At 34.6% G+C, this 25,389-nt stretch overlaps 1 protein-coding gene across 1 annotated transcript; it reads right to left on the reverse strand.

Annotated features, from left to right (window-relative positions):
• Positions 1-215: 215 nt before the first annotated feature.
• Positions 216-20,723, reverse strand: CHMP2B (charged multivesicular body protein 2B). The gene is made up of 6 exons (XM_077118697.1): positions 20,435-20,723; positions 10,335-10,426; positions 7,228-7,422; positions 5,535-5,637; positions 1,539-1,645; positions 216-1,334 (listed from the first exon to the last, which is right to left on the reverse strand). The coding sequence occupies exons 1-6, from the start codon at positions 20,466-20,468 to the stop codon at positions 1,224-1,226; spliced, it is 642 nt and encodes a 213-aa protein (XP_076974812.1). The 5' UTR covers positions 20,469-20,723; the 3' UTR covers positions 216-1,223.
• Positions 20,724-25,389: the final 4,666 nt, after the last annotated feature.

Raw genomic sequence — 25,389 nt, forward strand, 5'->3', positions numbered from 1 at the left:
AACCAGGTTACATATATCTGATCACCTCCAAGGTTTTTAAAGTGGGATGGGCTAGAAACCATTTATTACAATGCCATTTTTCAAAACGACTCTATCTGTACCTAATCTTCCACTTTCTCCCATTTTCTCTCTATATATAAATACATACATTAAACACCATAGCACCATTACCTAAAAAAATACTGCTATTATATTAATACACATTTAGGCAGTCATTTCTGACAAAATTGTACTTTATTTACCAGGAAAAAAAATGTTAATTTTTATTTTAAAAAATTGGGTTGAATCTGGTCATAGCAGTAGTTAAGATGATGGTTTCAATTCTTAGAGGGTTCAAAATACATTAAACATTCAAAATTAAACACTACATTTTTTATAACTCATTTGGAGAAAATCTTAGTTCTTTAAAGACCAAAACATGGTGTTCTATTACTATCAAATGTTATAATTCAGTATTTGGTTTTGCTAATTAGAGTCAGTTTACTCTTATAAGCTTTATCAAAGAAAGTCTGGATAATTTTTATAACAGGCCTCGATTTTAGTTTAAAATGTAATCTTTTTTCTGCCTGTTAAAGACTATTTAGATGCACACAATATATTTGCACTGTTAAAGGCAGGTGCCAAGCATATTTTAAAAGGTAATAAATTTACCAACTAGAATTGTTCTCCCAAAGGAAAAAACTAAACAACAAAAACAAAAAACAAACTCATGAGTGTATTTTTTATGACAGATATTTAAATAGCATTTTTCTTTTAGACCATTTAACAATCATTTGGCAGCTGAACAGCCTATCATAACACAAAATCACTTACAAAAAACAAGCAACAGACAGAATTGATGATATAGTTTTAATATTTTACAGGTCTCTTTAAGTTGGTGCCTAGTGGCATTTAACAAAATTTATGTATTCAGTGCAAAAAGATTTAGACCATAAACTGACACTAAGTAAATGAATATAATTTCTCTATGCCATGCAGAAAAGAAGTCAAGTTTTTACACATCATCACTCTCATGTAGTTCTAATTAAGTCCAACTGCTCCCATTTTTGCATCATTGTTATTCTTTGGCAAAAGATCCTTTTGAAACAGCCATGGGTTAGGTAACAACTGTTTACTCATGGTCTTTATTCTTGCAAAATAAAATTGTTTTGCAAAAGGAATCTGCACTGTGCCTGGTTTATACTAAATAATTATAATTAAGCAAATATATTATGATTTTTTGGCTAATCTACTCCTAAAGCTTTGAGTTGCCTTTCGATCTCTTCATCGGAAATTGTAGCCTTTGAAGTAGAGGCAGATGGTAAGCTTCGGGCAGCTGATGGGGCTTTCGCCATCTATATGAAAGAAAGAAGAACATTTTTTTAAAGACATGCATTGTTAATCATTTTTGATTAGGACATGTGCTGCATAGAAGTTCAATTCAGTTTTCAAACAAATATAAAAACACGTACCTAGCAGTAAAGGACATCTTAAAACAATTAAGCGACAAAAGTGATAGAAACTATTTCCAACTAAGAACAGAAGATGTTTATTTATACCTTTCCAGAGATTTCAATTCCGATTTCATCAAGAACTTGATTCACGATATCCTGGCTTTCTTCTTCATCATCAGAGCCATCAAAGATGTCATCAAGTGTGTCATTGACTTAGGGGGAGAGGGAAAAAGCAGCTCCTTTCAGACACATACCAGATTAGATTTACGGTTTTTTAAGAAAGCCTAACTGCACATACATATTTTGTAAGGGACAGAAATGTAAATTTAGGTGAACCTACAAACAACAAAAGTCCCTTTAGAACGTCAAAGATATGCATTTATAAATATATTTTTGAGGCACTAAATCTGGAATAATACTCATTTAAACACAAATTATCCTATAATAAAATGAATCTACTCTGATTTTTAAATATTTTATCATCAAAAGATATAAATATATAATAAAACAATATAAGCTTACTGTTTTATACATGATTCTAGAAATTATATCCATTGAGCTGCTAGAAGAATATACAAGATTCAAATATCCTGTTAATATTTGGGAGTTACTCTTCTTATATTTATAAACATATTTTTCAGCCTTCTTAAATTTTATAATTGAGATGCAGGTAGAATATTCTAACAAAGGTTAAGGTAGAATATTTTTTTAAACCTTTCCAGAACAAGAATGGTATCCAACTGTGCAGCAATTATTATTGCTATAGACCTCCTTTCCTCCTTCCCTTCCCTTTGTAAAATATTTACTGAAAGTCTTCTGTATAGAGTTTCAGGGAAAGAATTTTTCAAGGGCTGTGACCATGTCTTATATATCTTTCAAACTGAGAACCTAAGTATCTGGCACACAGTACAAAAATAATGGATTAATGTCAAAAGATGAAGGGAATGGTCTTAGGTGGTTTATTCTGCAGTAGAAGAGAAAAAATAAAATGTGGTAAATAGAAGATCTAAATGACTATGAAATATTTGAGAGAAGAGATTACATGCAGCTGGAAGTAAGGCCATGTGAGGTGGCCCTTGAAGGAGGCATAGGGCTTGATGAAAGAGGCAGGGAGGAAGAGCATAAGAAAAAACATAGAGGAAGGAAATGAGAACACAAAAAAAGAAAGAAGTAGCTCTGTTTGTTGTTATTTGAGGTGTTTGTCTAGAAATGGTTGGGAGAGAAGGAATTAAAGAAGCTAACCTGTGATCCATTCCTCTCCTGATTACTCAGGGATTCCCCAGAAGAAGAAAGAAGACATGTAGCCCAGTTTGGTCTTTTGGTAACCATTCTGATAAATGGGCTCCTGGTAAATGGACTAAAATGTGTTGGTAGGAGATTCCTTATCTTTGCATGACGCACCCTGTTTAGGACTGCTACAGTGAACAAGCCTACTATCTATGGGTTTATGAACCATGTTAAGGAAGGTGTTCATCTGGAATATACATTGGTGATGTTTCATAACCTCCCTCCAACATGAGATGATCAACAAACATCATTAGAAATAACATCTACTATTCTGGGTCAGGCAGCCTGAGTCTAATACGGGGAGAAAAGATCTAGGGAGTCATTTCTCCCAGCCATTTCCCTACTTTGCCTGCACCTCTTACTTAATTACATCCTTAAAATTATTAATAAGGCCTGATACCAGTTAAGATTTCTGAACTGTGGAAGCATGATTTTACAATCTGATTTTTTGGGTTAGCTTGACAATATAAAGTGAATTTAGAACAGGTCAAAGAGTTAAGGATAAAAAAAAAAAAAAAAAGGCATATCGGGCGGGCCACAGTGGCTCAGCAGGGAAAGTTCTCACCTGCCATGACCAAGACCCAGGTTCAATTTCCTTGTATCTGCCCATGCAAAAAAAAAAAAAAAAGAAAGCAATAAAGAAAGAAAATGGAATATCACCAATGAAGAAATAAAATGAGTGTTAAGGCCAGAATTAGAATCTTAATTGCTCCACTTAGCACCTATGCAACTTTGGTGAAAATCACTTTACAGCTCTGGGCTTCAGTGTTCACATTAGTAAAATAAAGATATTGGCCCCAAAATTGTTATTGATTTCTGATAAAGGGATTTTATTTTCTAGTCAGCAGAAAGGAATCTGATCAGCATGCTCAGAGGTAAACTTCTGGAAAAATAACTTAGTAGTTGTGAAACTTGGATGGTAATGAAATATAATGGAGGCTCCTGCTAGAGGTTTCAAGGGCCTGACTGAAGAAGTGATGGTAGAAACAAATAAAGGAAGGGGACTGGTAAGAAAAGCCAGAGAGCTATAATGTATGATTAACAAAGAAGAATGCTTTCTGAAAAAGTACAATAAAATTAATGAAAAACACAATAAAGATATCCCAAAGATCTTCTTCTAAGCCTGAACATGAATTCAGTTTGGAGCAGCATGATACAATACAAACTCTAGCTAGAAAAAGATATGTCCATTTAAACCTTTTGTCTATCTTTGGACAAAAACACTGTTAACATGTTTAACTAGGTTACTGAAAAAATAAATAATCACCAATGACTACTAATATTTCAGAATTATTTGCAAGGCACTAATATACAAATAAGAATAAATAAAATAAGAATAAATATGTTAGATATGATTTGTTAGTACAGGTTTTTGTCTTCATTATAGTTTAATGAAAAAGTTAATTTCTCGGATAAGACTTGCTCACACCTGTGCCATCATTGAAATCCAAATAAACATGTTAGGTACTATGCTCATTATACAAATCACAATTCTCTAAGACATTAAAATTCACTAATGATGTTTCAAGACATGTGAAAACATAACACCCAGTGGGCTCAAAGTAAAGGACTTTTGGAATTATCAAGGATATACAAATTCAGTATCATCAAATACTAGAAGGAAAATTAGTTACTCTGAAGTAAGATGCTAGAACAATGGTGAGTTTAGTAATCCTGATAATTTAATTAGATATTATTTTATACTCTAAATGCTGCAAAACTAAAATGATAAAACATAAGATGAGTTAACCAGCATGTCCATACTTAGTTTAAAAATAATTAGAAAATATCTTTGTAAAATAATGATGACATGCAAGTTATGATTCAACCTGACCAGGGTACTATGACCAGGTCATTCATTCAGAGTTGGTAAAATAAAAATTGGTGTAGCCTTTCTGGAAAGAATTTGGTAGTATGAATCAAAATCCTTATAAAAGTTAATTCTCTACAAAAAGATGTCAAAAATTCAAAGATAATATATAAACCTATTATTAAAAGATTACCAAATACACTGAAAATTTTGAAACTCCCTTATCAATTATTATAAGAATGGTTCAATAAATTTGGGGAATTTGATGTGGCAAATATTAAACAGCCATATGAATAAAAGAAAAGATGGCAGAGAAGATTTTGCCAAGACTACATGCTTATGTTATACTAGTATGTTTTTACAAAGCAGAATAAGATTCAAAATTATATGATCTCACTTTTATAAAACATAGGAAAATACAGAAAGACATGTACAACAGTGACAACACCTGGTTGTGTGGTAATAGGTGATTTTTATATACTGTGTTCCTTTGTATTCTCTGTATTTCGACCATTAACATGTAATTAGTTTATATTCAAAAAGAAGCCTAAAAATGTAAAAATATTCGATGACTCTGGAATAGGGGCAATAAAAGAATGAAGAGTTCTTTTATCTCTTACTTCTAATATGAATAAATCTATGGTATGAAAGAATCAATATAACTCTGAAACTACTTAATTTATACAGGAAACGTTGTTATTCACAAATTGGTTTTGGTCTATTCACCTCTTATGTAAAAGAACTGGGGCCAATATGTATATAAATACAGCATAACACCTTTCAGTTTTCCTCAGTTAAACATTCATAGAATTTTGAGCCTCATACATTGTCAAGTTTAAAATGCATTGATGCTACAATAAAGTGTCAACTTATAATCCTTTTGTATCCTTTCTTTTCCCATTATTTTTGCTTTCAAGTATGAGAATATGAGCTCTCTAGGAAATAAACTTGGCTAATTCAAAGATGAGAAAATTGTATATTTAATCACAACTTATTAAACTTACTCATTTCTTCAGTCATTTCCATTTTCATATTTTCCTTCTGGAAATTCTGCATTGTTTGTAATGTCTTTTGTGGATCCATCTTCTTGTTAACTGCCTGCATTGTCTTTAAATATATGAAAAGACTCGTGTTAACTGCAGAATTATAAAAATTTTACTATGGAATAAGCCCAAAGGGAACACATCACATGGAGACAGGCTTTAAAAAGATATACTTCTTGCCATAATCAAATATAAGAATTTTAAACATTTTAGAAAAAGTGAAATAATCATTTGGAAACATCTGTTTAACATGTAGTTGATAAAGACTAATATAAAAAACCTGATCTGAATAGTAGGCAAAAATTTATGTAATAAAAACATTACTAACATAAAATCCACTGATATTCAAATGGAAACATTTAATTTACCTGTTACATGGCAAACAAGTTTTTGTTGTTGTTAATGTCTAAATTTAAAAGTACTAAAGGATATAGTGACATATAGTATTAATCTATGAATATATTTTAAACCATGGTTTAAAGAAATGAAAAAAAAAAACTTGAGTTTTGCAAAAACATGAAAAATCTATTACATTATATAGTCACAACTTATTTTATTAAAAGAGATTAATGTTATCTAGTTTGGCCACATAAATTAAAGCCAAATTCCATAATTTGACCTAACAGACCTCACACAGACTTAATTCTGTTTAACATTCCAGTTTCACTTTGCACCAGTGCCCTCTAGCCACACTTGATCTTTTATTTCCTTGAATGTGTCGTGCTCTCGCCTGCCACAAGACCTTTACACATGCTAGTCTCTCACCTGGAATGCTCTTCTCCATCTGCTTTCATTATCAGGGCTTCACATTGCAGTTTACAATCCACTTTCTTAGGGAAGTAGTCCCTAACTCTAGATTAGAATAGGTTCCCTGTTAAATCCTACTCACCAAAGTTGAACTTTTATATTTATTGGTGTAAATTATACTACTATAATTGCAACTTACATCATTATGTAAATAATACTAATAACAATGATGATGATGATGATGATGACATTAACAGAGCAGCTAATATTCATATAATTTTACTGGTACCAGGCACTATTCTAAGCATTTTACATATAACATTAAAGTTAAATGACGTTTAAACCTGGCAGAAACTTTATGTGGTAGGTACTACTATTCACCCTATATTACAAACAGAGAATGGAGATACAGAAAGACTAAGTAACTTGGTCAAGGTCACACAACTTTCTAGGGGGAAGTGAGACGTGAACCCAAGCAGTCTGGTTCCAGAGCTTATACTCGTAAGCACTTTACTAAACTACCTTTCAAATGTGCTGCCTCTTTAAATAGACTATGAACTCCATGAAGATTAAGCCCTTGCATAGGTTTACTTTCCATTTCATGCCCTCATCACTTCTTATAGCTCCTACTTAGAGGATATAAACAAATATTTGCTGAATTAATACATTTCTATGAAATTTAAGTAAAAATTCCAGTTCAGACATTTCCATATGGGACAAACACCCCAGGTATCTTTTTATAGTCTATACCAACTACAGAAATGAATACGTCTTCCTCCTCATCACTATTGAAAATTTATCCAGCCCAGGCATGTATATAAACCAGGAGGTGCTTTAAAATTTGATTTGAATATTGCTATTTAAATATCTTAGATAAAAACCATAATCTATACAGACTCATACTTACTTTTGCTGTAGTAGACATCGCTCCAGCCATCTTCATCTGGGAATTCATCACTTTTGTTTGTGTTGACATAGAAGTGACTTTCGAACTTACAGCAAAAGTTCTTGTTTTCTGTTTCCGAAGATGTACAAGTTGTTTTGCTAAAACCCTGCAAGCTTCTTTATTACCAATCTTGGCCATTTTCTTAATTTCTAATTCCTGAGAGAGGAAATAAAAGATAAGGGAATAAAATAATTTCTATAGAGTTGGCCCCTAATTTATTTCAGAAATATAGAACTAACACATATAACATACTCATTTCTCCTTGATTATGAAGAGAGGGAGAGGCTGTCAAGGAAGAGGCTGTCATAAAGTCATGCAAGGAAAGAACAGTTTGAGGGAGCAATTTGTTTCACATGTTTACATGTTTGTATCTCATCCACAAAGAAAGAACAATTCTACAATGCATTAAATCCCAGAAGAAAATAAAAACACTCAATCCAAAAGTAGGTAAAGAGAAAAACAAAATACAGAAGGGACAAATAACTAATAAAGAGTAAACCAATCATATATACAATAACATTAAATGAAAAGGCCCATCTAAAACCTCAATTACAAAGCAGATTGTCAGATTAGATAAGAAAGCAAACCCAACTAGATGCTATCTCACGAAACCAACTTCAAATATAAAAACAAAGCTAGGTTATATGCAAAAGGATGGAAAAGTATATATACTGTATGAAGACTTACCAAAAAAAAATCTGGAAGGGCTATATTAATATTGGATCAAAAAAACTTCAGAACAAGGAATAATGCCAGAAATAAAAAGGGGCATTTCATAATAAAAAAGGAATCAGTTCATTAAGATATCAGAACAATCGTAATCCTAGAAGTGTATGTACCTAACAACTAGGCTTCAAAATATATGTAGCACAAACTGATAGAACTGAAAGGAGAAAATAGACAAATACGCCCTTACTGGGAGAGATATCAAAAATGCCTTTCAGGCAGTGAAAGGGTGGTTCAGTGGTAGAATTCTCGCCTACCATGTGGGAGACCCAGGTCCGATTCCCGGACCATGCACCTCCTCCTTCACTCCCCCCCAAAAAGCCTCTCTTTAACTATACCATTTATCATTACCAGAACAAGTAGATGACCAATCTGTAACAACACAGAAAACTTAAAAGAAACAACTAACCTAACTTAACTGACATTTATAAAACAATTCACCAACAGCAGAATACACATTCCTCACAAGTGATACTAAACAATGACCAGGACATACTATATTCTATGTCAACAAGCAAAGTTCAATATCTTTAAGAGGAATAAAGTCATACAAAGTTTGTTTTCTGAAGACAATGAAATTAAACTGGAAATCAGTTTAATATGGGATCTACAGATAGAAAATCACCACAAAAGCAGAAAGAAATGATGGTGGAGCAACTGAATTTTTCTATACAAAAAGTAAACTTCAATCCTGACCTGACATAATACTGAAGCTTAATTTAGTATGTATCAAGTCCTAAATGTAAGAATTAAAACTACAAAACTTCCAGAAGAAGCGTAAGAGAAAACATTAGTGGTTTTGGGTTAGGAAAAGTTCTCCTAGATAGGACACTTAAAATACTAGCCATGGAAGAAATGAATGATAAATTACAATTGATCAAAAGAAAAAACTTTTGCTCTTCAAATGAAACTGCTAAGAAAATTAAAAGATAAGGCCCAAAATCAGGAAAAAATATTTGCAAAACATACATCAAATAAAGAACTTGTATCCAAAACATACAGAGAACTATTACAACTAAATAATAAGATAAATTACTTTTTAAATGGTTAAAATATTTAAATAATCACTTTGGCAAAGAAGGTAAATAGTAAATAGGTACATGAAAAGATGCTCAACATAAGTAGTTGTTAGGGAGATGCAATTTAAAACTTCAGCTACATCCCACTAGAAAAGCTAAAATTAAAAATACTGTCAATTCTGAATGTTGGTCAGGACATAGAACAACTGTAACTCTCATACATTGCTAGTGGGAATAGAGAATATCACAGCTACTTTTCAAAACTGTTTGGCAATTTCTTACACATTTAAACATATACTAACTCTATGACCCGGCAATCCCACTACTAGCAAAATACCCAAGGGAAATGAAAACATGTTCTCAAAAAAGACTTCACTTAAATATTTTGAATTTTATTCAAAATAGCCAAAACCTGGAGACAGTCCAGTGAATGGATTAACACACTGTGGTACATCCACACAGTGGACTAATACTCATCAATAAAAAGAAATGAATATCGATACATGCAAGAATATTGACTGATTTCTAATTAGGTTGAATAAAAGACTATGTAAAAAAGAGAATTCATCCTAAATGATTTTATTATATAAAATTCTAGAAAATGCAAGCTAATCATGGTTACAAATCAGCGGTTTGCCACACTTGGGAGGGGGAAACAGGAAAGGACGTATGGAAGGGATTATAAGAGCATGAGAACTCTGATAGGTATATTCATTGTCTTGATTGTGATAATGGTTTTGAGAGTGTAAACATATTCAAAACATATTAAATTATAAGCTTTAAAATGTGCAGTTTATCGCATGTCAATTTTACCTCAAAAAAGCTTTAAAAAAATTTTGAGGCACATATATTTAAAGACATAGCATAATAAGTATTTAAAGATGAACCAAAACAGTATTAAAAAAATAAGTACATTTATTGTCACAAATACAATTTAAAGATCAAGTAAGACATCTGCAAATTAACATAGTTATTTTCTTGAATTCCTTTGTTTTCCAAGACTATTTTAGCTTTACTGTTAAATGAAAAGGGCTATTTCATGATTTGAGCAAATATATTTCTTCCTAGGCATTCATAGCTTTTACAAACTAAAGAATAATTTGATTCTACAGTCAGCAGAATACACAGAATCATGTATTAAGTCAGCAGAATGACAGTAAATAAAGGTAAGCAGAAATATGGAGGAAGGCATTAAATACCACTTCTTAGTCAAGTAAATCACTTACCACCTGCCATGCGCTTTTCTCCTAGTTAGCTAATTATTCCAGCACTAATTTCCAAATTTGTCTGAAAAGTTAAACTGAAATTTAATGTTCTACTTACCAGCTGTTTTTCTTGTTTCTCTAAAGCTGCTCGATCTCTGATTATAGCCCTCTGTGTACCTCGTAATTCTCGATTCTGTTCCTTTATTACGTCTAAGAGAACCACAAAAGAAACCTTAATTTATGGATTATAAAATTTCTTTGACAGCATTCCAAATATTGGCCTCAGAGAATTCAATTAAAAAAGAAACTGTTATTTATTAGCGGTTAAAAATTTTTCTTTCAATTTAATATAAGAAAAAACTATTTAAATATTAAAACCTGGATTACAAATATGGATTATATAATAAATTGACAGAACACGTATTCAAATATGCTGGCTGAGGTCTAACCAAACATATACATAAATTACAACATATTTCCTTAGAAAATTGCATAGCATGAAATGTTTTATATGGCACATATATACTGTGCATAGAAACAAATGCACATACATACTTCTCTTCTTAATTATTATATGAAATTTCAGGAAGGAAGACAAGTTTTCTGTTTATTAAATCATTTTACTACAGTAAATCATCATAACCGAGTGAAGCAGCAGACGACTAGAATCAGATTTGTATCCCACCCTCGTCACTGGATCACTATATGATATCTGGGAAAAATTAAGTTACTCTTCCAAACCTCAGGTTTCTTACTCATAAACAGGGTTGTTCTGAGGACTGGGTAACATATGTAATGCTCCGATAAAGGGTAACTGTCCATTAAATCAAAATGTTTTTCTAATTTATCTCAGTACATCTGCATTCATTAGCCCTACCTATTTAAGAAACAAAGTATTATTCTGGGCTAACAGAGTTTAATTTGGGTTAGCTGTTACTACATAGAGATTTTTTTCCCCCAAAATATCCCGAATATCAAGGATCATTCTTGCCAACACTGAACTCTTATTTTCAGGAATCTTGCTAAGTGCTTTACATAAATAATTTAATGTTCCTAATAATTCTAAGGGGTCCTTTTTTTCTATTAATTCATATCTAAGAAAATTGAGTGTTAAGAAGATTAAATAACTTGCCCATGGTCACAGAGGTAATAAATGATGAGGCCAGATTTGACTCCAAGTGGTCTGTCTCCTAAACTAGTGATCTTAACTACTTTAATAAAACCGCCTTAACAAAACTTAATTTAATAAAACCTCTTCAATAAAAAAGTAGATTAAAACAATAACAAAATCAGCACCCAATATCCTCTTTAGTGATAAAGCATCACAATTTATGCTTATGCATTTGTGTAGAACATAACTTTACTCAGACTAAAATAACTGACATTTACTGAGTACTGCACTATACAGAATGCTTCACAATAAACCCACAAGTAGTATAATTATCCCCTGCCTGGCCCCCCTTTTTTTTCAGCAGAGAGAACTGAAGGTTTGGTAAGGTGGGTGATTTGCCCAAGGGATGCTTATTTAACTAATAAATCACAATGATTGTCTCAAAAAAGTTATTAAAATAAGATACAAAAGCTCCTACACCCTATAGATAAAACAGCTTTTTTTCTTTTGTTTACTCTGTTTCTCAATTAAATCATATTGGTAGGATATCCAATTCTCAGTATCTACTGGGAATGCATTCTGACTGCTACAAGTAAGTTTTTATGGATACCATGTCCCATGGAGCACTGGTTGAATATCTTCCTCAACACTGAAACTCTCCCACTTTTCTTCTTTTGGACTTGGTTCTTTATCTTGCCAAAGCCAGTGAATTTCCCTCTTACAACACTGTTTCAATAGAAAATATGTTGTAAATTTAAAACCAAGAAATTACAAATGAACATCTGACTATATCCCCCCTCGTATAGAATAGACTCCCTCAAGTCAACTAGTGCAGAACTGAGATAGAGATGACAGTCTTCTAAAGCCACAGCAGTACTGAACTGCCAGAGAAATCATCCTATTGATCTTAAGTTAAATTGTAGCCAGAAAATTGACACAAGATATAAAGCAACTGCTGAAAACCTTAATGGCTGAGCTCTAGAATTCTATATATATAATATATACTTTTTCATTTCTGGATATAGCCATCTTTGTTGAAAAACAAGCATTATGACATGTGGTTTAAAGAAAACACATAATTTAGTCAAAATGGTTTGATTTCACTTTTTTTTAGGTAACTATGTATACCATAACTGTAACTGTACTTTAGAGAAGAAAATAAAGAAAATTAACAACTGCATATTCCACAGCCTCATGGTTGTTAATAGACCTATTAATATTTAAACAAGTCTAAGCTATAAACTGAGAGCATCTAATGTTACATACTAAAACATAATCATAACACTTTAAAACACATTAGCATAAGTAGAAAAAATAGTAAAATATCCTTTCATATGAGACAATAAGTATATCCCATAAAACAAGAAGATTTATTCTTCAGGTTTTTTTAAACAATCCCTATGCTAAATCCATATATAATGATTTGATTGCTAGATAATTCAGAGGGAATAATAAGAAAAAGTTTCACAAACACTTTTAATGTTTTTTTATTTTTTAAATTTTTTACATGAGCAGGCACTGGGAATTGAACCCAGGTCTCCAGCATGGCTGGCGAGAACACTGCCACTGAACCACCATTACCGGCCCACTTTTAATGTTTTTAACATCAAGTTTATTTTCCATTTATTTCTTAGGAGGTATGATCCCTTCCCAAAGTCACAAGCTCCTTAAGAGCAGGAAATACATGTATTTTATCTATTTATTTATTTTTATTCCTTCTGCACTGCATGACAAATACTAACCAAATACATTAGGCAAATAGTGATCTAAAACAGTATAAACATATACATTGAAAGCTAAAAGGATTTGCTTTCCAGGCATATTTAACACATTTCTTTTTGATTGACATCTATTGGTTTTTGAGAAAGATGGTCATAGTCTAAGAACAGTAAAATCTGAACTATGACAGATACCATTCTACAATGGCAAGATGAAGCATTGAAATAATCAGGTATTTCCATTATAGTTTTCTGCTTTTTTTCATGTGTGTCAAAACAACAGCAGAGTATTAGGAGGGATGGAGTACTTGGTTCCTGCCCATTTCCTGCTTCCTTCTTTAGGAAGAGGAGGTGTCCTGAAATTTTCACACTCTAGCACTTCAAGCTAGGTGGCTAGAGTGGAGCTTTCAAATTTCAAACTGTTAAAATGCTAAAATATATGGGTGTGACTGTGCTTTCTCTGGAAGCATTCAGTGAGGAAAAATGGGTATGGAGGCCCCCCTTCCACTGCTCCCTCCTTACCTACAGGCTCAGCGCCAATACTAAGAGAAGTTCAATAAGAACAGCTCCACTCTGGACATAAAAACCTGGTCTCAAGCCTGTCAGGTTCTGCGCATTCACTGAAGGAAACATCCTTGCACTAAAGTGGTAAGATCACTGACTTAAGTTTTGGATTTATGGAAGAACTAGAGAGTGAAGTTCTTTCTGCTTTCTTTGGTTCTGAGTCAGTAAGGTCTAGCTGTTTACAGAAAAGCCAAAAAAATAAAATGAATAAATAAATGAAAACAAAACAAAAAGGATCTCATATGGTATGGTCCAGTTTAGCTCACTTGGAGTTCTAACTTGAATTATGATTGCCCTTCCCCCTCTCCATTTACATAATTTGCACATGTGAAGAAGAAAGCAAAAAGTAATTATAACCTATAAATATAGACATTCATTAATTTGTAATATTGTTTAAAGTGTCTTTTTTGTGTATGGGGAGAAGAGTGGAGGAAGAAGTCCTTTCTCAAGCAAGCAGGGCAGTTCAGGACCACTGTCTCCGGAGCGCAGAGTTAGGACACGCACGCACGGGGGTACCACTCAGCAGGGTTCACAGGAGTGTCCTAATCAGCATCCACGCTACCATGTATTACGCTTTGTGTTGTATCATGGGTCAAAACTGACTTTTTAATCTAATAAACAATATCTTCTGCTTTTAAATACATATCTTATTAAAAAAATCACTTTGATCTATGCAGTTTTATTGTATTTCTGAATCCAACCATCAAATGAATTGAGTTAGGAACATAAAATGTTCCATACCTTGCTTTACAGTCTCTATTAACTGACAATTGGGTAGGAAGGTCCTAGAGCCGAGGGAGTTTGTTTTCTACATTAGATTTTACCTGCAAGTTCTGCTGCAGCTGGTTTTAGTTAGAAAACTGGGTTTTGTGGGTGATGTGTAGAAGATACTCGGGTCTCATTTTGTTCTCAAAGACTAGGCTTTAGCAATGAACAGCTTCAGTTCAGAAAACTCCCAGATGAGGTAATAAGGAGGAAAGTTTCCCTGAAAGAAAAGCCTTAGAGGCCTATGGATTTAGAGGTAGGAAATGGTATCTCAAAGAGGTTGAACATCAGACTTTGGTGTCATGCTGGGGATGGAGATACACAGAGAGAAGAAATCTCCTATAAAAATATATACAAAAAAAAAAAACTCTACACACAAGGGAGTTCTGTGCTCCTGAATCCCACATTCAATTATTTTTCTTCAATGTGCAAGAATGTAGGAGTCAAATGGAAGGTAAAATTTGAGTTTTTAAATATTCAACACACACTAAGGGGACAATACAGCATACGAGGAAAGATCCAGGTACTCTGAGTGTCACCATTAGTAGGCTATGTTTTATTTTGGAAGAAAGCAGAAATGTTTCCAGAGATGATTCAGTTTTTATAGATGGTAACTTTTATTTTTATTTATTACATCCACTTAAGATATGGGAAATTTGGCACTACAACTGACCAAATGAGAGGTTTATCCCAAATTAGTAAAAAAATTCACAGATTTTGAACTCTGGGCAACTATCATATATGGCATCACTCCAGTGAGGCAACAATCAAGCAGTTTTGCACCTCTTCCAAATTATCTCTCAAGTCGATTAAGGTTCACAGTGGTTGGCAATGATGTGGATGCAGACTAATAATCTCTGGATACTGGAAACACTACTTTTGGGTAGCAGATGCTTCTAGTCATAAGAGAATCATAATAAAAAATATGTAAAGGTTGAGAGCAGGTAGTGTGGTTGGATAGTAAAATGCCCAGAAAAGAAAGGCAGGAACCAGATCAAAGAAGGCCATATATGTTTCATTAATGAGCTCACACTTGATCATGGAGGTAACAGTGATTCAACAAAGGGTTTTACACTAAGAAGCAATATAAACATATTTGATTTTCAGGTATATCAATCATACAGACAACTTCGCAGATGAAGGATTTGAGAGCTATGAGGCTATAGGAAAGAAAAGCAGAAAGGCAATAAAATAAAGTGCAAGATAAGTGGGATCTTCAGTAGAGCAAGGAGTTGTAGGCACAGAGAAAGGTCAAATATGCCAAATATTTAAGAGGCAACAGGGGCACACATGATAATTAATGGAAGATGGAGGGTAAAATTAAGAATTGTCAACACTAGAAAAAAAGAACACAGAAAGGAAATTGATTTAAAGGAAATAGTGATGAAATCTGTTTGAGATCTATTTAATCTGAGGAATTTTAGGACATCTAGCTGCAGATATTCAGTAAATTGTTGGATATATTGCTTTAGAATTTAGAAAAAAATACCTAGAGGTACAAATTTGGGATTCACCAGTACTTAGATTATAACTAAAATAATAAGAGAGGGTAAGATTTTACAGGGAAAGAATGTACAGTTAGACTAGTGGTAGTCCAAGGTGGAATCAAGATGAAAACTGTACCAGCTTGAAAGGATTATATGTTCTAGAAAAGCCATGTTTTAATCCTGACCCATATTGTGGAGGCAGCCATTTCTTTTAACCCCTACTAAGCACTGTAGGTTAGAAACTTGATTAGATTATCTCCAGAGAAATGTGATGCATCCAATTGTGGGTATTAACCTTTGGTTAGAGAGAGATGTGACTCCACCCATTCCAGCTGGGTCTTGATTAGTTTACTGGAATCCTTTAAAAGAGGAAAACATTTTGGAAAAAGCATCAGAGCCACGAGAATCACGAGAGCCCAGGCAGCCAAAGATCTTTGAATCTTTGATTGAATCTTTGATGCAGAAGGAAAATGCCCCCAGAGGAGATTCATGAAACAAGAAGCCTGGAGAGAAAGCTAGCAGAAGTCATCATGTTCGCCATGTGCCTTTCCAGTTGAGAGAGAAACCATGAACTTCATCGGCCTTTCTTGAGTGAAGGTAACCTCTTGCTGGTGCCTTAATTTGAACATTTTCATACACGTGCTTCAATTTAGACATTTTCATGCCCTTAAGAACTGTAAATTTGCAACTTCATAAATTCCCCCTTTTAAACACCATTTTATTTCTGATATATCACATTCAAGCAGCTTGCAAACTAGAACAAATACTAACATTTAAAGGGTAGTTTTTTAAAAAGACAACAAGAGAGAAGTTTGAAAAAAAAGAAAAAGAAAAAATTAAAAACCTGAAAAGAGAAAGAATAGGAATGGTCAGAGGAATTTGAGGAGAACTAACAGAGTGTCACGTCATAGAAGAAAAGAGAGGGAATTTCAAGGGAGAAATTGTCATGATCAAAGGCCAAACATAGGCCCAAGAGAATGGAACTAAAAATGACCATTGGATTTGACAATCAGTTGTTAAATCCGTCATGGAACCAGTTTCATGAGGTATAAAGCAAACTGCTATGAAATTGGGGAGAGAAGGGGAGTGTCGGAGAAGTAAAGAAGTAGAGATAGGAGACGTGACTGTTTTTTCAAGAGTTACAGATAAAGAGCAAAAAGAGATAGGATTCCACTTCTAAGAAATGCTGGGTTAAGGATGAGTCAGGAAAAGGAGAGTTTTGTTTTTTTTTTTACCAGTTCTACTGCCATTAGAGATTCGAGTTCTACCACTAATCTCAAAAAGAATTTGGTTCAAAGACAAAAGGTAAACATTACATGGTACCTACACAAAACTGAGAATTCCATGTACCTAACTACTGGAGAAGAACAGCAAACTTAAATCATGCCATGATCTCAAGAAAGAACAAAACATATACACACACAATGATAATATTCAAAGGGATGAGGTCCTGGATCTGCCATGATAATAATTGTGTAATCTTGGGCATGTTACTTAGTCTACTTCTCAATTTCCTCATCTACAGATGGAGATAATAATAATACCTAACTCACATGTTTTGTGGAAATTAAATAAGATACTGCATGCAAAAGTGCTTAGCACAGTACTGACTTAGAGGAGGATCTCAAATTTGTCTGTACTGGGGTAACAGCCAACAAATAGATACTGCTTAAAGAACTTCATATTTTAGGAGGAATGGATGCATTCATGACAAGTCCTCATGGCATCCCAATTTACAGCTAATTCATAATTAGCTTAAATAAGTAGGTCATCAATAGTATACTAATGGAAAAAACACCACTGTAAATCAATATATTACACTATATGTCTGTGTATGTGTGTTGTGTGTGTACATATACACATACATGTGCATGTGTGTGTCAGTGTGTGTATTGCTAGTCAGTAAAAAGAAAACCAAGCACTCAATTACAATTTCAAATTTAAGACTCCTACGGCATTGAGATATACTTCTCATTAATTTCTGAACAAAGCATACAAGCAGAAACTTGTTTTTATCTTTGTGTCAAAAATGAATTAAATGTAATTTTGAATAGCAATAAGTGCTGTAATGTCTCCCTTTTTAATTTACATGTACAGTAGTCTTTAATGATAGAGTATATAATTCTTCCAGCCAATTCAAAGAGACAAAAAGAAGCAATTATTCCACAGATCTAAAAGCTGTTACATTTTCCCCTTATATATCAGAATTTCATTACTGCTGAAACCAAAAGACAGCATACAGTAAAAGATCCTATGATCAATAACCAGTGAGTCCAAGGATCTGAGAGAATGCATAAAAATGCATTGAATTTCCTAATATATAGCCTCATTACTGCTAAGAAGAATACTGTCACCTTTTAAACAAAACAAAACAAAAAACCTTCCTGGTGATAAAAAACAAGGAGTAAAAACATCAGTAAACCTCAATATCAAAATAATAAAAATAGATTCATAATGAAAATGTCAGTAAGTGATTTGAATTGACAAGATTCTTCAATTAAATATGCAACTTGGTATTTATAGTAAGTGTACATTCAGAAATTTCATACACAGATCTTTAATTTAGGTTTTTTTTGGCATGCGCAGGCTCCATAGATCTTTAATTTAATAGCATAGTTCCTAGCAAAAGTCCTTAAGACTTCTTTCACAAATATGCCTATTCAACAGAAACACTATTTCTTTGAAGAATTAAGTCACTGCAAGTGAGTTAATACACAGGTAAGCATCTTCACAGCACATCCTCATTGTCTTTTATTTTTCCCCCTATACAGTTGAAGAATAATAGTCACTAAATTGCCAAGAGGACCACAAAGTATGATAATGAGATTGGTATAAAACTGAGATATAGTCTTTGAAAATGTTCGACATATATGAAGCAACTGAAACTATTTAAGATATTTTGGCTTTTAATGTGAAAAAAAGTTTTAAAATTCAAGTTGTAACATCACAATAAGAAAGGTGCAACCATATTTCCTTCTTTCACTTAGCAAATTTTCACTTTAAATAGACCTCAAGCAGAAAGAAAATTAAACTTTTTTTCCTAGAATATTATATAATAACTGAAGATCAGAACATCAGTCTCAAAATATTGAAAAAAAAAAGTGCCATGTTAAAGATGAAGCAGCATTCTCAGGAAAACTCACATACATAAAACCTATCTCACATAACTGCATAATATCATATATCAAGTTGATAGTTATTCCAGGTATCATGAAAGGTACTTCTCATTTATTTAAAAGTCAATAAACAAAAAACAAAACTTAAAGAGTCCGGGATAAGCAAAAATGCATTATACTGTGTGATAAAGTAGTGGTAAAATTATACTATATGTTGAACTGAAGGGTGGGATGGCAGGGTAAAGATAATGTCTTTTTTCTCTTCCCCCCTTCAAATTTTGCAGACATTGGGAGAGTCAATACAAAGGAATGAAGAGGCTATCCCCAGGTCTGTACTGAGACCCTGCTTGTACCAATCACCATCTAGCTACCACTGTTCCTTTTGTGGCAGAGTTAGACCTTACAAAGAAGTGATTCTTTGGTTGAATAGCAACAATCTCAATATGTAATGGGAAACACATTTTTAAATTACTTGAATGAATTTAGTTCCTGGTAGTTGTTAATGAAACTATTGAGACCAATCAGTACCATATAAATACACATTATAAGTGTTATTCATGAATATCACACAACTTCTACATTCCCATACATGAAATTTTCTCTCTTAATTATAGAGTTTCTATTTGCATGGTGGAAAAGAGTCAGTAAAGGATGGTGGTGCACTGTGAACATAATATATAACTGAATTATATATTTGAATGTATTTAAAAGAGAAAATTTGAGGTTGTACATATGTAAGCAAAGGCAAAATTTGAAGAAAAAGGCATTGAGCTAAATGTCTGAAACAATGCAAATAATCCTTAAAACTTAAACTACTATGTAGATAATATATGCCACATCCCTTATACCTTAATTACAGGGAGAAAATCCATATAAAAACTAAATCCAGCCATGTCCCTTATGTTTCTTTTCTTTTGCTGCCTGAGTCAGTCAAGAAGCATTTGTTTTACATCCCTTTAGATGGGGTATTCTCAAAGCAAGAGCCACCCAGATCAAGTTTATTTAGTAACCAGGGCTTTTTACCTCTGTCCACCCTCCCAATCCCCCCAACACACACGTTTCCTGTTTAGATACCTAGAAGTAACACACCTTCAAACTGAAAACAACAAACTAAGCAGAACAACAAGAAATTCATGAAATCATTAAGTCAATTACACTCGAGGGCCAGCAGCAATCGGCCTTCTCGAAATACTCAGAATTTCACTAAAGAAACAACGGAGGGGAATGGGGAGAAGTTTTCAGAGGCACAAGCCCAGATAGATAGCTCAGGTGAGACAGAGGTGGGAAGGGTCAGAAGACATCGGGAAGCAGCGAGTGACGCAGGGAGGGCGGTCACCTGTGGGGCCACTCGATTTGGCCCCGCCCCCAGGGAGAGCAGCAAGAATCGCGGACCCGGAACCCCCGAAGACGGCTGGAAGAGGCAGGTATGGGACCCTTGGGCCCATCCTGGAACTCACCATCTACGGTTTTCTTCTTGAAGAGGGACGCCATGGTTAGGGACCGCGCCTGAGCTACCCGGCTTGGCCCGGTCCGGCCCGCGCTGGGAACAGATAAGAGGGAAAGACAGACCCTTGGAGGTTTAGAGTGGCAAACCGGATGAGCAGGCAAAGAGGATGGGGTAGCCAAGAAAGGACCCGCAGAAGACACGTATCCACGAAGCTACCGCAGCCGCGTCGCCCGGAGCTCAGGTGACCGGGAACTAAGACACTTTTTGGAGAAGTCACTTCTCGTCGGCGCCTGCGCGCTGGGTTTCCGCGCCTGCGCACTGGGAATCCTGAAGTTGCCGCCGCTGCCCTCACTTCAGCTGGTGCCAGCTCCCGCGGTTCCTGGGGTCTCCGCGGAGCGAGTCGGTGGCTGGCGGTGGCAGAGGGCGTGGGAGACGACAGCATGTGGCTGAGGATTTCGGTGCAAGAGCTCTGTTCTAATTGCTGACGGTGATGAACCTTAGCGCTTTCTTCCTCGCTCCGAAGAAAGCTGGAATTAGGGGTCCCAAAATCCCAAGGACAAGTGTGCGTCGCCCCTGGACAGCCTGGATCTACTCTGATTTTATTTATTACTGTCCTGTTGTGTCAGTATTAATATCTTCTCCTTACGGGAATTTGTGAACGAGCTGATGGTAATGTTGAGTTCCGTGCCCCTTTGTCATTTGTCCCTAGAGTTCACGCTGTTTGCTCAGCGTCTACCCTGCGGGATGCGGGCTTTTCACCTGCTGTCCTGGACCCCGGGAGCACGGACAACTTGATGGGGGCCTCCAGGGATCCATTTTCTGGGGATGATGAGGAAGGAAGGAAGAGTATAAGGAGCAAGTTTCATAACGCGACACTTCGTGTTTAGTATACGTGGATGGAAACGTGGGAGAAAAAATTCACAGTCCTGTGTCGTTTTTAAAGTCTTTACAGGGCGATGCGGCAGTGGCTCGGTGGCAGAATTCTTTCCTACCCTACCGGAGACCCGGGTTCGATTGCCGGTGCCTGCCCATGCAAAAACAAAAGCCAAACAAAAAGTCTCCATTACATTTTCTTAAAATCTCGATTTCTTTTATTTACTCACTAAGAAAGTTTCATGGGTATACTATGAAATTATTATAACTCTGTATAGCTGTATACTGGTGCTTAATGTGAAAAGAGCTCCATATCACAGGAAAAGCATAATGAATTGTTTAAAGAAACCATGTGTTCATAAGCATAAATATGGAAAAATACACTCTTTGGATCAAGACCTAGGTTTATTCTTTTATTTTGTTATATATGTCTACATGTTTGTGTATACACACACACACACACATACAGAGCTGTGTATTTAATATATTATTTCCATATTTAGAATCTTATTTCTGCTTTGAACTTTCCCCTTCCAATTTATTGTTGCTTTAAGAAATACTGCCTTCTACAGGATAAAAATAATAGTAGCATTTCTTTTATAGACATAGTCCCTGGCATAGAAGACATTGTAATAACAGTGTCAATACTATCAGTCACCTCTGGATTTGTAAATCATATCTCAAAGATTTTTGGTATTTCTGGTAATCAGACTTCCCTGCCCAGGTTTCCCCCCCCTTATAAGATATGGAAGCTTGATAGCAGTGCCTTCAGGGCCATGGATTATATTCTGCTGCTGCTGCTGAAATTAAACTAAGAGTCTATTCATGAGAAACTTTCTCAGAATGACTTATAAGCAAGGTATAATTGCTTACTCACAGTTATTCTAGATGTTATAAGAAGGTAAAAAAATATGTAAGGAAAAAATGTTAATCAGGAGACTTAGTAGCTGCAGTCAAGGCCTGGCCTTTCCTGGAGTAAGCTGTTGTAATGCATGGCATAGAGCTGTGCTTGAGCGCATGAGAGGCAATAAGCTGTTATCTGTGCAGTAATCGTACTCCTCCCTGCAGTCACCCTTGTTTTATTACTCCTATGCAATCCCCCCCACTGACCCAATTGTAACAGTTGGGAAAATGCCAAAATACTTAGCAGCAACCATATGGAAGACCCTCCAAAAGTGCACAGCGGGAGCTAAAGACAGGGTTTGTTCATTACAATAAAGACAAAATAGAAATATGCACTATTTAAACTCAACACTCTAATAGCTTGTTTATCTCATAGTTTGAAGCAGGCTGTATTCAGTGGTTACTTAGTGGCTGTGTTCTAGAATATATATTGTATATCCCTCTTCATTTTATAAGCATGTAGACTTAAATATAACTGCTATTTGGACATCAAGAAGCCCTAAAACTAGATACAGTAGCCTTCTTTAAGACCACATCATAACCAACAAACTTACTGCATCAACAAGACACACATATAAGCATAAAGGATATAGAAAACATTTGAATTCTATTCCTTGTATTAACCTCGCTAAGAAATGACAAACAAATTCCCTATGATCCCATCATTATAACCCAAAATTCTTTCTCCAAATTTTTCAGACAATGAAAAATGTTTATTAGAAACCTAATGAAAACAATATATTATGTGTTAGGGATTTACTAGTGAAGCAAACAAACACAGTCTCTCCCCATTTTTCTCTTAATCACCTGTACAACACAGAGAGGCTTTGGCTTAAGGAAAAATGGGCTATTCTAAAATGGAATGGGAACTGTGTGAGATAGCAAGGTCCTACTCACTGAAATGCTCAAACAGGAGCAGTTGTAGGAAGGATTTCTTCACAGAATCAAAGGAATCCTTGATTCTGATTAGATGATTTCTAAAGTTCCTTACAAACCTAAAATTTTCTTATAAATAAACCATTCAGGCCAAACACCTTGGTGTTTCACACCCTATAGGTAATATCATCAAATCTCTTTGGCCTTATCTTTAAAGGGTATAAAGCCAACAAGATAAAGCATCTCACCATTTGAATCATCCTGATTGAAACAATCTTCGTTGCTCTTCTGGATTATTACAATACCCATTATATGTCTCTCTGCTCCTATTCCTAACTTGTCCTGTTGTCTTAGCTTTGCAGACAGAGTGATCCTGTTGAAATGTGAATGACAGCATGTTACCTTTTTCTCTAAAAAAGGGATCAACATATTCTCAATGATTATGTCTGGACCATACATATATACACCACATCTGCTTATTAAACTTCTGTTCTGGATTCATTAAATCATCCAAATTTTTACCGTGCAGGTTGTCCTAAGTATTTCTCTTTATTATGTGTCACCAAGATGAAACATAATTCTTTAAATGTGATCTGAGAATTATACAATCTATTAACTCCCTTGATCAGTACACTGTATTTCTGATAACCCACTCTAAGATTAAATTAGCTTTTTTGACGATCATGTTTTTTTAATCACATCAAACTTTTAGTCAAGGAAAATATTCACCACTGTTTTTCATAAAGTCCTACCCAGTCCTCCACACTCTGCACGTGGATAATGGATAATTGTAATTTAAATACAAAACTTTTCGTGCATAATATAGAGACATTATCCATTTTTGTCTTGATCCATTTATAAACATTTTAGAGGCATTATAACCAAATTTGTCATAGTCAAATTTCTCAGTTATAATAACCATGGTAGTAAAATAAGTGAGTTTAGTTTGGCATTGTTCTAGTTTGCTAGCTGCCGGAATGCAGTATACCAGAAATGGAACAGCTTTTAAAAAGAGGAATTTAATAAATTGCAAGTTAACATTTTTAAGCCGTGGAAATGTCCCAATTAAAGAAAGTCTATAGAAATGTGCAATGTAAGGCATCCAGGGAAAGATACCTTGGTTCAAGAAGGCCAATGAAGTTCAGGGTTTTTCCTCTCGGCTGGAAGGGCACATGGCGAACATCGTGTCATCTGCTTAGTTTCCTCTCCAGCTCCCTAGGAGGTGTTTTCCTTCTTCATCTCCAAAAGTCACTGGCCGATGGACTCTCTGCATGGTTCTGTGGCATTCTGTCGTCTTTCTCTGCTCTTTCTGAATCTCTCACTCTCTCCAAAATTTCCTCTTTAATAAGATACCAGTAAAGTTATCACGACCCACCTAAAATGGGTGGAGATATGTCTCCACCTAATCCTATTTAACAACCACTCTTGATTGAGTCCCATCTCCAGGGAGATGATCTAATTACAGTTTCCAACATACAGTACTGAAGAAATGGCTGCCTTTACAAAATGGGATTAGAATTAAAACATGGCTTTTCTAGGGTACATACATCCTTTCAAACTGGGACAGGCATAGTCCATTTTCTTGGAGAGACAATGTTCACTCCATGTCACCAACATTTTCTTTTCCAAGTTTTGATAAATTGTAACTTGATAATCTGGGTTTGTTTTTCAAAACATAGTTTCTTCCTCTTTAAAAACAGAATGTTCGCTATTTTTAATCTTTGATATCTTGGGATATAATTGAATGATGTATAGAACTAAAGCAACCAGATACCCTCTTCCATTCTTTTGGCTCTTAAAGGCATAGAGTGTAGAGGTTGGGAGTGCTGATTCTGGTGACATACTGCCTGGGTCTGTAACCGTCTCTGTATCTGCTATTAGACAGAAACAAACTAAACAGTTTTTTGGCTTAGATTATATTAGATTCTTGACCTTGAATCTACTAATTTTGTACTTGATTTGGTATAGGAATGTGTGTCTAACACTGGATTGTTTATTATGTCAAAAGAATTTGTTGCAGGTTCATTTGTGTTGTTCCTTTCTCCCCAGCTCCAAATTCCAAACTCCTTGGAAACAGAGAGCATCTATCCTTCAACCATTTTCCTATTGAAATATAAATATATTTAGTAGAAACTTAATGTAATAGGATTTTATATTACCTATGTTTTAATATTTTTAATTAATATACTTTATATTTGGAGCATATATATTGACATGACACACTCAATTTCAAGTGCCCATACATTGGAATGGCAGCCAACATTGTCCAGCTTCATAAATATGGGTCTAGAGATCTGGGTTTGAAGTCAATAA

The sequence above is a fragment of the Tamandua tetradactyla genome, chromosome 10, assembly GCF_023851605.1.
Source record: "Tamandua tetradactyla isolate mTamTet1 chromosome 10, mTamTet1.pri, whole genome shotgun sequence".
NCBI classification, from domain to species: Eukaryota; Metazoa; Chordata; class Mammalia; order Pilosa; family Myrmecophagidae; genus Tamandua; species Tamandua tetradactyla.